General features: G+C 40.9%; 2 protein-coding genes across 4 annotated transcripts in view; one reads left to right on the forward strand and one right to left on the reverse strand.

Annotated features, from left to right (window-relative positions):
* Positions 1-2,434, reverse strand: part of Opn3 (opsin 3) — a 42,716-nt gene extending 40,282 nt beyond the window's left edge. For all 3 annotated transcript variants that reach the window (XM_027928486.2, XM_071599971.1, XM_034636156.2), the window contains exon 1: positions 1,979-2,434. In XM_027928486.2, coding sequence (XP_027784287.1) covers positions 1,979-2,351 — 373 coding nt within the window. In that variant the 5' untranslated portion in view covers positions 2,352-2,434. The remainder of the gene's footprint in view (positions 1-1,978) is intronic.
* Positions 2,435-14,840: 12,406 nt separating this feature from the next.
* The window catches only part of Wdr64 (WD repeat domain 64), a 128,139-nt gene continuing 126,265 nt past the window's right edge, over positions 14,841-16,714 (forward strand). Inside the window, exon 1 of the mRNA XM_027928668.2 lies at positions 14,841-14,985. Coding sequence (XP_027784469.2) covers positions 14,841-14,985 — 145 coding nt within the window. The remainder of the gene's footprint in view (positions 14,986-16,714) is intronic.

The following is a 16,714-nucleotide window of genomic DNA, read 5'->3' on the forward strand; positions in this document are numbered from 1 at the left end:
AAGCAGCTACTTCTGGCATTTTTAAATTCCCTCTCCCTTCAAAACTTCATGGTTGATTAGTTCTTGCTCAGGGTAACAACAAGAGAAACACTTTCATCTGTAATCCTAATCTAGAAGCACACTTCAGGCAAAGAAATTTTTAATCTTTACTAAGAACTTTTTAAACCCCACAGTAATCTCACTCTTGACTTGTTTCCAGTGTTTAACCAAGTCTGATCCTTTAATCTCAGAGTGTCTACCTCTAATTCTAAAATGAGGATATCATGGTTGAAAGCACTAACTAAACACCTTGAGAAGCAGAGCAGCCATTAGGTAAAATATTATGTGGCGAATGTTTCTAGCATCTTAGAAAAATCACTTCTGATTGATATGTGACCTGAGCAGGGATGGTAAAAGAGAAAAAAGGGGCATACAAGATTGTGGGGGCCAGCAAAGAAAACGGGTGAGGAAGCGCAAATTAAAAACAAAAACAACCACAACAACAAAAAACCTAGATACATCCTTGTTTTCAAACTCCCTTGTGCACAATTTTCCAGCACAGAAAAGGCACTTCATGGAAATAAGAATTTTCATTTGTGTGAACCAACAACCGTTGCCCACCTTGGGGAGCTTTACTGATACATTAAGCTTAGACTTGAATCACCTTCTTTAAAGTTCAGCGGGGCCTACAAAACTGCCCAATAGATATCTTTAATTAACGTAAAGAGTGTAATCACAGAGTCATCTGTACATTTACAGTCCCTTCTGCAAGCTTCAAATTTTTGCATTAAGGAAATTCTCAGATTAATCCTTATTGGGGAGGAAGAGAATACTAAAATCATTGAGGCAATCAAATAAATGAAATCATGACTTCTCTGACATTTTCTTGTTTCTTTTGAAATATTAAGAAAATTAACCATGAAAAGGTGAATAAGAAAATATTTGTAATGGTGTTATAAAGACTTTCGTTCTCTAATATCTGCCAAGATAACAGTAGTAATAAATCATCAATGGATTTCAAGACTTAGAAAAGAAACTTCAAGACCTCAAAAATACACATTTCTATTTCAACTCTTTGTACAAATGAAATTCCTGGAACACACAAAGTAAGTTCTTTTCTAAGCTTAGAATATGTCTTGAATCATATACTGGGGTTGGGCATCCTTCAAAATGTCATCTCAATGAGACCTAAAAATCTTCCATAAGGATTAGGAATACTGTACAAATAAATCTTCAATCAATTGTCAAGTTCCACCTTTAATGAAATACATTGGCTACATAGCTAATTATTTGTTCACCTGGTTTGCGATTCTCTGAGCCGTTGATTTTGGTATAATGGAAAATATAAAGGAGGAAAAATACAATATAAAATACCTGATAGGACACATGCCAATTTGCATTCTAAGAACCTGAATGAAACTTTCTCATTCCTTAGGAAACAAAGGTTTACAACTACTAATGAGCAAAAGAAAAAATAATAGACTGCCACAATTTTAGGTCGCTACTTCTCATTTTAGGAAAGAAACAATATATGAATTAAATGTCTTATCTCTTCCTCCAACTTTCATGAGCTTTTTTTTCCTCTTGGATCTCTTGACTCTACAGGGCCTCAAAATGTAAAACGTTGTGGTGAAATAAATGCCCTGTTGAGTTTTATCAAGAGGTGAAAACAGAGACCTGAGATGAAAGATGAGCTTGCCTGAAGCCAGAGACTTTATGCAAGGGCTGGAGCCTGAAAGAGCAGCTCAGGATGAAGCCGCTATTTAGGGTCAGCGTGCGGGGGAAGAGGCGGGCCACGAGAGCGAAGTCGCGGCAGCGTGGGTGGAGGAGACTAGGGAAGGTGGCAGACACACCATGCACTGGGGGTCGCGGGGGGCGGCAGAAGGGTGCCGGGGCTCTGCAGCCGTGCTGGAGCGAGGGAAGCCAAGCAGGAGGGAAGTGTCAGTGCTGGGAGTGGGGAGCTGAGGCGAGGATGCTTCCTCCTCGTGGTCCAACTCACCGAAGAGGCTGCTGCTGAACCCGTCCCACACGCAGCCCACGGTGTCCCACACCCAGCGGTTCCTTAGGCAGGACACGAAGGTAAAGGTGACCCCGAAGAGGGACATCAGCAGGTCGCCGAGGCTGATGTTGACTAGGAAGAGGTGAGTGGGTGTGCGGAGCCGCTGGAACTTGTAGTAGAGGACGAGCACCAGCAGGTTGCTGCCAGCGCCCAGCAGCCCCACGGAGCCGAACAGCAGAGCCAGGCGCTCATAAGTGCCGGGACTGAAGAGCGGTGTGGGGCTCAGCGTCCCCTCTGGCGCCGACCCCTCGGCGCCCGCAGGCCCGTCGCCCTCCCAGGAGCCCTGGCTGCCGCTGCGGTTCCCCGAGTACATGGCCCGGCGCCGGCGCGCTCGGCAGTCGGAGGCGCTCAGCGTCCGGGTGGGGCCGGGACTCGGCAGTCGGCTTTGGCCATTGCGCCGAAGGCTGCGCCCAGCGCGCGCTTAGGCACGCCCTCCCCGCCCCTTCCGCCTGGCGCCCCTCCTAGCCACGCCCCCGAAAGCGCGCCCCGCCCCTGGCGCGCACTCGTAGCCTCGCCCTCCTGCGGCGTATCCTCGTAGTCCCGCCTCTACTCTCTGGTCCCTCCTTCACTCCTGCCCCCGCGTGGATGCGCATGGTAGGTGAGTCTGGAGGTTAGGAACACAGGGAGGCAAATCAACCTCATTCAATGGTTCTGCACATTCCCATCTCCCCGCGCGCATTCAGCTTAAAAACATCATGTCCTCTCACCCATTCACTAACATACTTATGCATTCATTCATTCATAAATATTTATGAACGCCTGCATCTACCACGTGCTTGCAAAAGGGTTGGATTAAGTACATCCACACTAGGCTTCTTTCCCCCACCACCCCTCCCACCCCCCACTTAATGAAAGCAAAAGAAAACAAAATGTTGAAAAGATTGGTATATGGTATCAGCCAAACAATCTTACAAATAGGGAAACTGAGGAAGAAAAAAACGTTAAACTGATAGATAAATTGACAAATTTAACTGCCTGAGTGCTGGAGGACATATTCAAGGACTTTAAAGAATGTGCTGCAATGGCGAGGGATAGGAAGAGAGAATCATGATAAAGAAGGAAATGGCATTAAAGTGAGACTGAGCTTAAGCACCAGGCTGTACCCCAAAACCTTTCTGTCCTGATCTAAGTAGTGTAGCTGAAGCCCTTCAGTGAAGGTGACTGCCTGGGCTGTGCCCCATAGCTTCAACCTAAATCTAGCAGGTATAGAAAAGTAAGTGCTATATTTAGAACAGGACACATTTTCCACTGGGCCTTTTCCCTGGTAGCAATGAAAATATAGTACATTTCAAATATAGATTGTGAACATGGTTACACTCTTCAAGAGCTGCTTTTGCCTCTATTCCTGCAGGATCTCTAACAAGACCTCACAGGAGGATGCACCCCACAGCCACACCCACAGGCTATCCTTGGCCCTGGTAAGTAGGCTGAGTTTGTAGAAGGGAAAATAATTGCTCTACAAGGAGGTATTTACCCCTCTAGCCTCAAAAGATGAGTAAAGAATGGTTAGCTTCAAGGAATTCCTGTTCCAAATTTCCTAGAAATAGAATCTAATCTTCTGGATGGTCAGCTCTCCACCCTGGTGTGTTGAGCAATAGTCAAGGGGCAGTGTGCCCTGTCCTCTGTCCTTGATTTTCCTTTAAGGGTTCTAAACTGGACTTGCCATCTATGAGATTATCTAGCCCACCCACCCTTTAAAACTTTTTAATTTTATATTTCAATTTTATTATTTTATATTTTAGAACCTATTCAGTTCTGTTTAATATCCACTGTGTTTTCACCTTAGTGCCTCTTCTACAGTAAGTTCACAATAAATATTAGTTGAATGAATGAAAAAAGGACTCACTGTATTTTTTTTTCTAAAGCATTCATTCTTTGGTGCTGAATCCCTCCCTCAAAAAGCTTGCATTCCAGTATTTAGAAAGTAGATGAAATCAAATTAATACATATGTAGGATATCATATGCTAAGTGCCATAAAGAATTATAAAGCAGAGAAAGGGTATGGAAGAGGGAGGAACCTGGTTGTTATTTAGACATGGTGATTACAGATAGTACTTTAGGCACAGGATACATGTACTGAAGTGGGCCTGTGCTTAGTATATTTAAAGAACAACAAGAAAGCTGAAGCTAGATTTACAGATAGGTAGTTAGTGTAGTTAGGTAAATAGGGTCTAAAATTGAGTAAGATGAATAAAATGGAGGCCATATTGAGAAGGAGTCCAGGAAACCAGAGCAGTACTTGGGGAAATGAAATGTGAATGTCCCCAAGGCCTGGAGCCCTTCCTAAGGAAATGCATCTAGAAAGCAGCTCCCAGCAAACAGGGAGATGCTAATCCAAAAGCCGCCCCAGGCCCTTCCTGACCAGATTACTCCTTCAGCCCACTTATCCCCCATCTTTTGGGTCCTCCCATCTGCATTCTATCACTGTAAGATAACGGAAAACAAAGGAGCGTGGGAAAGCTGAAAGAAGAGTTTAGCTATAAAAAAGGGAAGACCTCCTCCTTCCACGGATTCTGCCTTTTGGGCCCCCTTCTTCCTCCAGGAGGAAGTCTTTTCTGCTGTCCTTTAATAAAGCCTTCCACTTTCCACTCTAAACTTGCCTCAGCATGCTTCTCTGGTGTTATACTTCAGCATTCGGGGAAGCAAGGACTCAGTGTAAACAGCGGTAACAAAGCCGCTGAATGAAAATAGAAAATGAGGGCAGAGAGGTGGGTGAGCACTGATTGGCCTGATCATTGCAGTGTCTTGGCTATTGTAATAAAAGGATTTTGGGTTTTATTTTATACAGAATAAAGCCCACGGAAATACCATGTTTTAGTCAGCTTTTTCACTGCTGTGACCAAAAGAGCAACAAGAACAATTTTAGAGGAGGAAAGTTTATCTGGGGGTTCATAGTTTCAGAGGTCTTAGTCCATAGGCAATTGGCTCCATTCCTCTGAGTTTGAGGTGAGGCAGAACATCATGGCAGAAGAGTGTGGTGAAGGAAAGCAGCTCAGGGCATCACATCGGGAAACAGAGAGAGACTCTACTCACCAGATACAAAATATATACCCCAAAGGCATGTACTCAAAGACCTACCTTTTCCAGCCACACCCTACCTGCCTTCAATTATCACTCAGTTAATCTTTGTGATTACCACTGCCCCCCCCCCCCCCCCTTTACCGGTTAAAGTTCTGCTCCCTTACATGTTGAAGTATGCCAAAGCAAGCATATAAATAATATGCAGGGTTTATTTAAAAAGGGGTAATATAGACTTCTCCCAGGAGGGAGAAGGGGGCCATAGCTGGTATCCTGATATTCCAAGAAGCAAGGATGTTCTGCCTTTCTTATAGGTCTTAGGCTTCCTTTGTTCTCCTGCTCTCTTCCCCTTATCTCCTTCCTGGATGGAGATACTCTGTGGGATGGCCAAAAGGTAAGAAGCAGGTAGACTGGGGAAGGGCTGGATAGAGTAGCCCAGGATACATTAACAACTTTTACAACTCCCTGTAGCTGAGGGGCGGGGGGCAATTCCTAGGACAGGTTACCTTAGTAGGTTATCTTGATAAGGTGGAGGAAAGACTCTGAAGTCATTTCAGTCCCTCAGGGGGCAGTCTCCAACTTCTTGGACTTACTCAAATTGGCCTCCTTGATTCACCATGACTCAATTTACCTATCTATACTGATTGCCTGTCTAATTCTGGCTTCATTTATCAGGGATTAGTTCACTGATTGGGTCAAGGCTTTCCTAACCCAATCATTTCACCTCTTGAAAGGGTAAAGTTTCTAAGCTGCAAAGCCTGAGTTAAAATGTAAAGGACTAGGTATTGTAAAGTTTCTGAACTGCACACAGAACCTGAAATTCCTGAGGCAGTTAGGACAATGCCCGGTACTGACCATTTAGTTGTTAAATAACCTGGACCCTGTGCAGTTTGGCACGTAGGCATTCAGGGCCCAAACCAATCAGTTTCAATGTACCCTCCTCTTTAGGAGTGACCTATCACCCCCGCCTGACCTGTTCCCGCCAATGAATGTGCTAATCATGTTTAAGAATTGTTGTTTGATTTTCCCACGGTGTATGGTGATTAGTTAAAGGAGACTGTGATGTATGTGAAGTCCCTGCCCTCCCCAAAAAGTGTACTTAAGCACTGCTCAACCCCCGCTTGGGGCTCTTGGCCGCTCTCCCTTCTTGAGTGAGCCTGGAGCCCCAGTGCGCTGGATTGGATCCTCAATAAATCCCCTTTTGCTGTTGCATGAGCCGGTCTCTTGGTGGTCTCTTCCTCTGACGTTTGCCGGACCCTTACATTGTAAGCCCTCTTGCACTGTCTCTCACACATGAGCTTTTGGAGACACCTAACATCTAAACCATACACTATGCAAGAGAAATAATAGCAGCGAATAAAAAGGAAGAGTAAGAGGCTTTGGCAAATGTTTAAGAATGTTGATTCTGTTGTTTTTTACAGTACTGAACTTGACAGAAATAGGCAAGATATCACACCTACAATTTTCTTTGTTAAACATAAAAATGTTTCTTTGTCAATTTCTGAATTATGTATTGATGGAATAATGGCAAAGTATTACGACTTAAAAGTAAGCACAGTACTAGAATAAGAATAAACACAATGATCTGTTATAGTTAAAGCTTCGTCCCAGTTTCATAAACTGACTTCCAGACCACTCACATATAATCGAATCAAGCCTTTATTGAAGCACACCAGTGGCGGCTGACCAGAACATAAAGCTGTTCCCCGATCAGCCCTGAACAATAGCAAGGACACTCCTTATAAGCCTGAAAACCGCAAAAGGGATGTTCAGGAAGGTCTAGCCAATGCATGCAAGCCAGGAACAGAAGCAGGACAGTGCAGTCAAGCGGAGGGAAGCCTAATCAATCAGAGTTAGCCCAGTCACCCCAGTTACAGAAACAGAGCCCTGTTACCCTAGTTACAGAAACAATGTCCCATTAGGTAGTTCCATGTTCTTAAAGGTTTCTATAGCAAAAGGAAAAGAACATTTTGCCCCAGTTGTGACCCTTCTACTTGGCATGGTTGTTTTACAGGATGAAGTCATAAAACAAAATGGAGTCACATTTGCTCCTACTATCACAATCAATGGTATAAAGAGCCAAGATATGAACCCTCAAATATATGGTCAATTGATTTTCAGCAAGGATGCTGATAGGGAAAAAATAGTCTTCAATAAATGTTGGAGAAATTGTATATCCATACACCAAAGGACGAAGTTGAACCCTGCTGAGAGCCATAGCCAAGTAGGAATGACACATGGCAATTTCCTTGTCAGCCTACCCAATATTGCTTAGAGGGAGGACTCTCCATTGTGGAAATGGGCTTGCCTTGGACCCAGGTCATTTGCTGTGACATTGTATGAATGTTTGAGAAAGGTGACCCTGCTCAAGGACCAGGGCGGATCTGGGTTTAGGGCAGTTCCAGGTTTAGGGTGTGGATCCTGCTGAGAATAGGGCATATCCTGCTGCCTTGGGCGCCCGCTCCTTGAGTTCCCGTTGAGTTCTCGCGGGATTCAGAGAGTATTTGGTATGCAGAGCCCGGTGGAGTGTGTGGATTTTTCCAGAATATGCATGTAGAGTGCCGGTGACAGTTCGGGAATAAAGAGTTGCTGTTTGAATCTACAAGGCTGTGTGGTGGCTCGGTTATTTGGTGCCCAGCCAGACTGCGGCAGAACCCTATGTCATATACAAAATTAACTCAAAATGGATCAAAGAAATAACACATGGATCAAAGACTCAAACAGATTTTTTGTACAGCAGTGTTCATAGATATACTATTTGTGATGGCCTAAATAACCCAAATGTCCATCAATGGATAAATGATAAACAAAATGTGAGACACACATACAGTGGAATATTATTTAGCAACAGAAAGGAATGAAATTCTAGAACATGCAACAACATAGATGGACTTTTAAAATATTATGCTTAAATGAAATAAATCAGACACAAAGGACAAATATTATATGATTGCACTTATATAACATACCTAAAATAGGCAATCATATAGACAGAAAGTAGGATGGTGGTTGGTTTCCAGTGACAGGGAGTTAGAGGGAATGGGAAATTTACTGGGCACAGATGTTCTGTTTGGAATTATGCAAAAATTCTAGAAATGGATAGTGTTGATAATTGTACAACCTTATGGATGTCTTAATGCTATTGAATTATACAATTAAAATAGTTAAAAGTTGTAAATTTTGTTTGGTGCATTATACTGCAATTTAAAAACAAAAGAAAAAAAGGCAGGGAACGGGGGAGCGTGTGTAAATCATGCTTGTGCCTCACTGTCTCAAGCATGTAGAAGTAAACTCATGTAACCAGTTGATCAAACAAGCTGGACTGGATATGGTGCAAACAAAAAGTAACTTTAGTCTTTTTTCTCCCATGATTCATTTCAGATATCTTCTTTCCACCTGCTTTATTATTTATTTATTTACTTATTTTGTCTTTTGATTAAAGTTTGGCAGATCCCAAAGCTTTTCTGACCATTTTCAATTAAGACAAGTCCTGGACATTATAATACTAAAACATTAAAACCTATGTAAAACTCACTGTCCACCCTCCAAAATAGTTTGCTTAGTGAGCTTCTGTGAGGGTGAGATAGAAAAACAAGCTTAGCTTCTCCCATTTCCTTGACTCATGACCTACAGATGCTGCTGTTGGCCTGTCTGGGCTCAAGAGAAAAAAAAAATCTTAATTGGTAAAGTTGTCATCTTATGTTGGAGCCCTCTTATTATATCAGATTTTAAATGCTGAGCTTTTCTCTTCTGGGGTGATTATTGGATTCTCTAGAAAACCTTAGGCCCCTGAGATTCTTCTTAAACACTTCCCTTGACAGAAGCAATGCCTTCATCAACCAGGTGCTTGGGTTTCCTTCACAGGTGATGCTTAGGGTTCCCCAGATAATAGAGGCCCCATCAATAGAGCCCCCCTGAAGATGGTGGGCCAGTGTGGGATACTTTACTCAGAGTCTAGTATATGACTTTCTGCAAATATGGTATGCATCCTTTCACCATTAAATTCTGGAAGTGCCCTCTATCTCTCCCCATCAGTGCTCATTGGATGGAAAGAAACCAGGGAAAGGTTGGCCCCTCAAAGTGCTCATTGTCTCCACAAACTCCTATTAAACATGTTGCCTTCTTGCAAATAGTTTGGAGGTGAGAATGTGCACATATATGCAGATCTAGTCCCTCTCCCACCTCCTGCATGGATGACCTTTATAACTGGGGAGTTCCTCAAGCCTTTGTGGGGTTACTCCCAAGGCAAAAAATAATTTAGTTTAATATCCTCCTATACTGGAGCATCAGTCACAATCTCTTTATGTTCCAAGACTGTCCTTTGCAAAGTATTGGGGAAGAGAGACAGAGACATGTTTTATCTGACATTCCTGTTTGGAGTACTGAATAATCCCTAGCCTTCTGTGTCATAAATGTGTCAGCTGAGAAGGAACTTTAACCTTTACCCAATCAAGTTATCTCCTTCCCAAAACTGGGAAGACATCCTTTCTTGGCCTCTCTAACCCTGGTCTCTGGTAAAAAGTAGAAGGGCCTTTGCAGAAAATCTTGCCAAGCATATCTGTACCTTTTTCTGCCTTAGGAATGTAATTTTGTGAATATTACTGAACTTTTTTTTTTTTTTTTTTAAAAAGAGAATCTAGTATGCCCTTCAGGTTCTGACTATAAAGTCTCTATATACATACAATTCCTTAGATGGGTGAGATATAAGATCACCTTAATGTATAAACTATGCAAGCTACCCATATTCTCCCAAAATATATACAATGACTTTTAAAACGAAATCTTATTTGTAACTTTGCTGTTTTTATTAGTTAGCTTTCTGTCACTATAATAAATGCTGGAGATAAGAAAAAGGTTTATTTTGGCCAACAGTTTTGGAGGTTTCAGCCCATGATCAATTACCCCTGTTGCTTTGGGGCCTGTGGCAAAGCAGCACATCACAGTTTAGCAGAACCACTCACCGCATGGCCAGGAGTGGAAAAGATGAAGCGGAAGGGGCTAGGGTCCTTCTGTCCCCTTCAGGGGCATTCCCCAATGACCACAAGGCCTCCTACTAGGCCTGATCTCTTGAAGTTTCTACCACCTCTTGATAGTGCCTAACTGAGGACCAAGCCTTGAACACATGGGCCTTTGGGGAATAGTCTACATCTAACCTATAGCACTGTTAAAAACAGAGTTTAGGTGATGAAGGATTTAGGGAGGAGTAACTATTCGATTTCTTAAAGAAACCGGTTAGTGAAGTTGTGATTAATTAACAATATATATTTTTCCCATCAATATTCATTATAGTGAAAGTTTGGTAAACAGGAAACAATATTTGTAAGCTTCTTAAAGGAAAAAAAAATTAAAAAGTTATGCATGAAGAATTAGGAATCAGAATAATTTAGCAACAGAAGCTGGTCAGAATGAACTCCTTAAAACAGTGTAATAAGGGGCTGGGGATGTGGCTCAAGTGGTAATGCGCTTGCCTGGCATGCGCGGGCGCTGAGTTCAATCCTCAGCACCACTTAAAATAAAATAAAGATATTGTGTCCACCGAAAACTGAAAAATAAATATTAAAAAATTCTCTCTCTCTCTCTCAAAAAAAAAAAATCTGTATTTCCTTTAAAAAAAAAGAGTGTAATAATATCTTAACAACTTTGAAAGAAAACAATTTCCAAACTAGAATTCTATACACAAATATCATCAAAGGAAAGCAAAGATCAGGATATTTTTAGACCTGCAAATATCAAAAATTTGTCTTGGGCTGGGATGTAATTCAGTGGTGGAATACTTGCTTGGCAAGCACAGGGCTCTGGGTTAAATCTCCCGAAACCCTTCCTCCTGCAAACATATCTTCCAGGTGCTATTTCTGGATATGAGCCAACAAAATTAGGGTATAAATCATAGAAAAGAAAGACACAGGAAATAAGCCAAGGATAAAGGAATTCACAAAATGATGGTAAAGGGTTATGGCCATATGACACCCATGCCCCACTGTACCTAAAGTCCTGGCTTCAGGATTGTGACTCAAGAGATAGATCCATGGAGGAGTGTTGTTACCAAGATATGTCCCCCTCATGCATTGTCTTTCTATTTTGAATCTGCCTGGCCCAGCTTCTTGGCAATCCCTGGTCAGCCATGGCCACGCACTGTTGAAGTTCCTGCCTCTCAGTGACCTGTCAAAGGAATCATCTGAGAACTTCCCTTTTATCCCAGAGGAGTTCTTCCTTGATGTAGCCTGAGAATTGGAGTTGGACACAATGCACTAGGAGCAGAGAACACAAAGCAACCTATTGTCCTGGCAGGATTTCTATTAGAGGCTGCTACCTGGCCCAAAAGATAGACAGGTTGAGAATCCAACCATGCACCTTATATCACAGTCTGACCTGCTAACTTCCACACATGGTTCTCATAATACTCGTGGAAGCTGAAGCCAAACTAGCTCAGAGAAACTGTTCCCACCAATTATTTTGCTAGGGACTTACCTCTGACAGTGGCAATACCATTTCTTTTCTTGAATGGCTAAGGATGTGCTTGCTTCTAAATATTTTTCACCAATCCCTTTCACAGTCATTTACATGTAAAAAGTAATTAATAAAATAACACATTTGACAAAATAGATGAAAAAGAAAAAGGAATAACTATGCTAACAAAAGCTACTAGAAACCCAGAGACAGATTTATAGAATAATACATACATTGAAATTTAAATAATGTACATAGTTATACTAAAACTATAAAAGTATCAAAGTGTAGCCTGATTTTCTAAAATTAATAGCCTTGTAAGAGCGGGAGACAAGGCATAGTGGCGCCCACCTAGAATCCCAGCATGTTGGAAGGCTGAGGCAGGAGGATTGCAAGTTCTAAGCTAGCCTCAGCAATTTAGCAAGACCCTAAGCAACTTAGTGAGATCCTGTCTCAAAAAAAAAAAATAAATAAATAAATAAAAAGGTGTAGGGATGTAGCTCCATGGTAAAGTGCCCCTGAGTTCAATCTCTAGTACAAAAAAAAAATGTGAGGAACATGATAGATTTATTTTAATATTCTTTAAAATTGTGGTTATATCATCTTTGCAATAGAAAAAATACAAGTACAGATACATCCTGTATCTTTATAAATGGCCATAATAGTTGTCAAAAATGCTCTAGCAAACCCTTCTAAGATGTTCCCAAATGGCCTTGCCATAACATGCATTTAATACACATTTATACCTACTATCTCCATGCCCACCCCCATCATTCCACTGATGAAGCATTCCTCAAGGTATAATACACATTCCAGTGGTTAATTTTCAGTCCTTACTATGTATGGATGATCAATAGTACTTTGCACAAGTGACTGCTCCTTTATACTTCAATGCTTATCTGTAAATATTTCCATATGTAGCTCTAAAATATAACATTAAATAATAACAATGCTTTGATATTAACATTTCTGTCATGTGTTGACATCTAACCACCAAGGTGATGGTATTAGGAGGATCTGCCTTTGGGAGATGACTAGGTCAGGAGGGCTCCATTCTCATGAATGGGATTAGTATCCTTATAAAAGAGGCTTGGAGGAAGCTGCCTTCCACAATGTGAGGACACAGAGAAGATGCCACCTCTGAGGAATGGGGCACTCACCAGATATTGGATTTGCTGGAGTTTTGCTATTGGGCTTCCTTCCCAGCCTCCAGAACTATAAGAAACAAATTTCTGATCTTTATAAATTATTCAGTCTAACACGTTTTGTTATAACAGCACAAATGGAGATAGACAAACAACATAAAATATAATTAGAATGTCTAATATAATGAACAACATTTTCTTAATATCATCAAATATCTAGTCAGCATTTCAATTTCCAATTGCTTAGTAAGTATTATAATTACTTTCAGTGTGTTCATGGAGTCAGGCTATAAATATAGTCTACACACTAATTGAAGCTTCTGTCATCTCTTAACTTGGATTATTGAAATTGCTACCTAATGGATTTATCTATTTCTATCTATTCTTTCTCCCTTCTAGTTGTGATTCATAGAAAGCAACTAGAGCAATGCTTTTCAAATAGAATTCAGATCATGTAACTATTCTGCCAACTCCTGTATGTCTCAGGGTAAAAGCCTTTACAACAACAGACTATAGGATCCTCTATGATCTGCCCACCACAACACCCTGAAACTGGCTCTTATCTCCCTTCCTCTCTCTCCCATCCCATATCATCCTAGACAAACCACCCATTTCGCTTTTCTTCAGAAATGTCAAGCAAATGTGGATCTCAGAACATCATTCTTGCTCTTCCCTGGAACATCCTTCTACCATCTATCCATGTGCCATGCTACCTTTACTTCCTTCATATTTCTGCCCAAATGTCTTTTTATTAATGTAAAAATAATTACTTTCCCTGAACTCCCCTGCTCCAACACATACCTTTGTTCTTTCTTCATAACACTCACTATCTTCTAACATATAACTTGCTTATTTGTCTACCTGTCTTATTTTAATATTAGATTGTAAATTCAAGAAGCTAACTTGCTCATTGCTATATTCCAGTGCCTCTAGCATGATGTTGGTATTCAGTAAATATTAGCTGAATGAATAGATGGATGAATATAAGAATACATGCATTAGGATCATAGGAAAGGTGGCTCTTCAGATGTTGCTGCATTGTATTTTGAAAGCTTTAAAGGAAAGAAAAGAAATAATGTTTTTAGAGATCATAGAGAATGAAAATAGAGCTAGGAGATTTTTCTTTATGTATGATGTTAGAGATTCTCTTTCTCATAGATTGTAGCTAGAGATGGATGTCAAAGAAACAGTACTGGAGCTGAAGGTGTTCCTCAATGTCATTTGCTTTATCTCTGCAAGTTCTTGCAAGATGTTTTTTAAAAAAATGGACTACCAAAGGGGTAGGAACCTCATCTAACTCACCTAAACCATAGGAAGCTAATGAGTTGTGGATAAACAGACAACATCTCCTTCCCATAAAAAAATTGTGAAGACTGAAAAATTTGATTCGATAGCAATTGGACTAAATGGGATTGGAGATTGTAATTAGAGGGAAGGGAGCATACAGAAAGGTCTCTTATTCCACTGACATCTTGAAAAACTTCCCTAACAGGAGCTATTCCTTCCTATCCTTAGTTCATTTTATTGTTTTAAATGAAGGTCCATGCATGAAGGAATAAGAGGCATTTTTTAAATTCTCTGTGATCTCTAAAAATGTCTTCACTTGAGGTAGAAATAACAGGTGCTGAAATACATTTGCATCTGTAGCAGTTCAAGCTTCCATATCCAGTGTAGCTACAAAAAATGAGCGTGAACTTCCTTCAAAGCACCATGAGGGAGACAAAAGGTGTGAGGTGAGAAGAGATATAGAAGGGAGAAAGTAACGCCTACTTTTCTTACTTGGTATTTACCCATTTATCTTCCCTCTACAGAAGTATACACCCACATACAAAAACCTGTAGGAGAAACAAATTTCAATATCCTCCTTGTGAAAAAAGCAAAATGTTACAGAGACATTGTGATGCAATGGGGACCATCTGAAGGACACTGCTAACATTATGAGGTCAGGAAGTTTTGCAGAAATGTTTGCCTGTAGGAAACGCGTTAGACCTAAGCCAGCCTTCCTCCCTACTAACATCCTATGGTAACTCTTACTCCTATCCATAGGCTGGAATTTTGAGATCAAAAGAATGAGACTTAGAGCAAAAATTGAGGCAGCAGAGCAGCACTGCAGGAAACAGAAGGTTTTTCACATTGGCAAATAAAATAACTTTTTATTTCTCTACAGAAATAAAAGATTCCCTGTGTCCATATGGATATCAGAGACAAAAAGCATTTCAGCCCTGCAGTTTTGATTAACAATTTCAGAATAGCCGTGAATGGGTTTCAAAAATTGGTTGAAGAGACAGCACTCCAGAAAAAAGGTGAAAGAGCAGGCTTGTTTTTCCCAAAAGAAGGTAAGAACAGTGATTACAGGGAAGTAGAGTTGGGGAGGTTGATTAGAACTGGGAAGTGTTTGAAGCCATCAGAGAAAACCAGTGTAGCTTAATAGCAAGGACACCAAATGTGGGTCCTGAAGATCTGAGTTCTTGTTCTTTCTTTGTCTCTAAATAGCTAATTTGACTTGGGGAGATGTTTTTCCCAATTCTCTGAATCTTCATTGTCTCAATTTTAAAGTTAGAGGATTGGATTAAATGACATCTCAGGGTTCTTTTGTAGGCACTACGATTTGATTGCTCACTGGTTGACCTGGGATTCACAGTAGTTAGTGTATAGTGACAATGTGGAAAGCCTTATGTGCTGCTGTGTTAGCTTTCTGTCACTCTAACAAAATACCTGAGATGATCAGCATAAAAGGAGGAAAGGTTTATTTTTATTTTACAGTCAAAACCCAATTATTTTATTTTTGGCTAAGAGTTTCAGAGGTTTCAATCCATGGCCAATTGGTCTGTTGCTTTGGGGCACACCATATGGGGAACACATAATAGAGGAAGCTGTTTGCCTCTAGGCAACCAGAAGGTAAAGAAAGAGAGAGAAAGGAAGTTGGCTGTGGTCCCAAAATCCCCTTCAAGGGCATATCCCAATGACCTAACTTCCTCCCACGAGGTCCCACCTCTTAGAGATTTCATTACTTCGCGATAACTCCACAGGCTGTTGACCAAGTTTTTAACACATGGGGCCTTGGGGGGCACTATTCAAATCACAGCAGCCATCCTTCTGTATCTAAGGCTATCATGATACCATAAGGACTTTTAGAAGCAATACAAAGTGTCCTGTTTCACTATCTTTCCATTGTCTGGGACAGTCCTCATGTCTCTAGGCAGGCATGATTTGAGCATGCTAAGATAAGGTGAATGTAGTGGACAGTGGTCTGCCAAGAGTATGACTGGCAGAGAACCCAATGCAGAGCCATGGCCATGTTCAAGGGGATTAGTATAGTATGCATTTGGGGGGCCCAAGGACAGTCATAAAGAGTAAGGCTGAATAGCACAGTCAAAACCCAATAGAACAAACGCTCTTATTGAAATAAAAGGAACAAGGGTCAAATAATTGCTAAAGGGACAATGTGGCCTGCCTTATGTGTGCCAGGTTACTTAATCATATGTAAGTAAAAAATATTCATTTTGGGTGTTTGTACCCAAACCAGTATTATTTGAATAGCATTTAATAATTTATGTTATTTTAATAAGTATGATTTAATGTGATTTGCATGGCAATCTGAATAGACAAAGATTACTAACATGTCCATTTTATTTCTGAAAAGACAGGAGGTAGAGATGAGTCACCTGCCTAAGTCACTCAACTTTTAAGTATTAGAGCTAGGTGGTGTAAGTCCTGTTAGATATGCACTTTGGGTAGTTTTGTACTTGGCCAGGCTTTTTAAACATCTCAATAAAACTTAATTTCCCCCAGTCAGTTTATTTCGTTCTCTGTAATTGATTTTCCAAATTCTTACCATCTTTTCTGAAATCTTCTATGGGATCTCTGCCCCTCCCAGCCAAGTTTCCTATATTATATGGGAAAGCATGGCCCAAAGACATGAAGTCTCTCAAATTCCCTTTCTTCCACTTTCAAAGTACCTAAAGCAGCACCTGTCCTCCCTCCACCCTTCCAAGGCGGTCACTTTGCTACAACAGCCTCAAAAATCTCCTTTCACTGGCTTTGTCCTCTCAATCTAAAAATATA

Source organism: Marmota flaviventris, chromosome 12 (genome assembly GCF_047511675.1).
Source record: "Marmota flaviventris isolate mMarFla1 chromosome 12, mMarFla1.hap1, whole genome shotgun sequence".
Classification (NCBI taxonomy): Eukaryota; Metazoa; Chordata; class Mammalia; order Rodentia; family Sciuridae; genus Marmota; species Marmota flaviventris.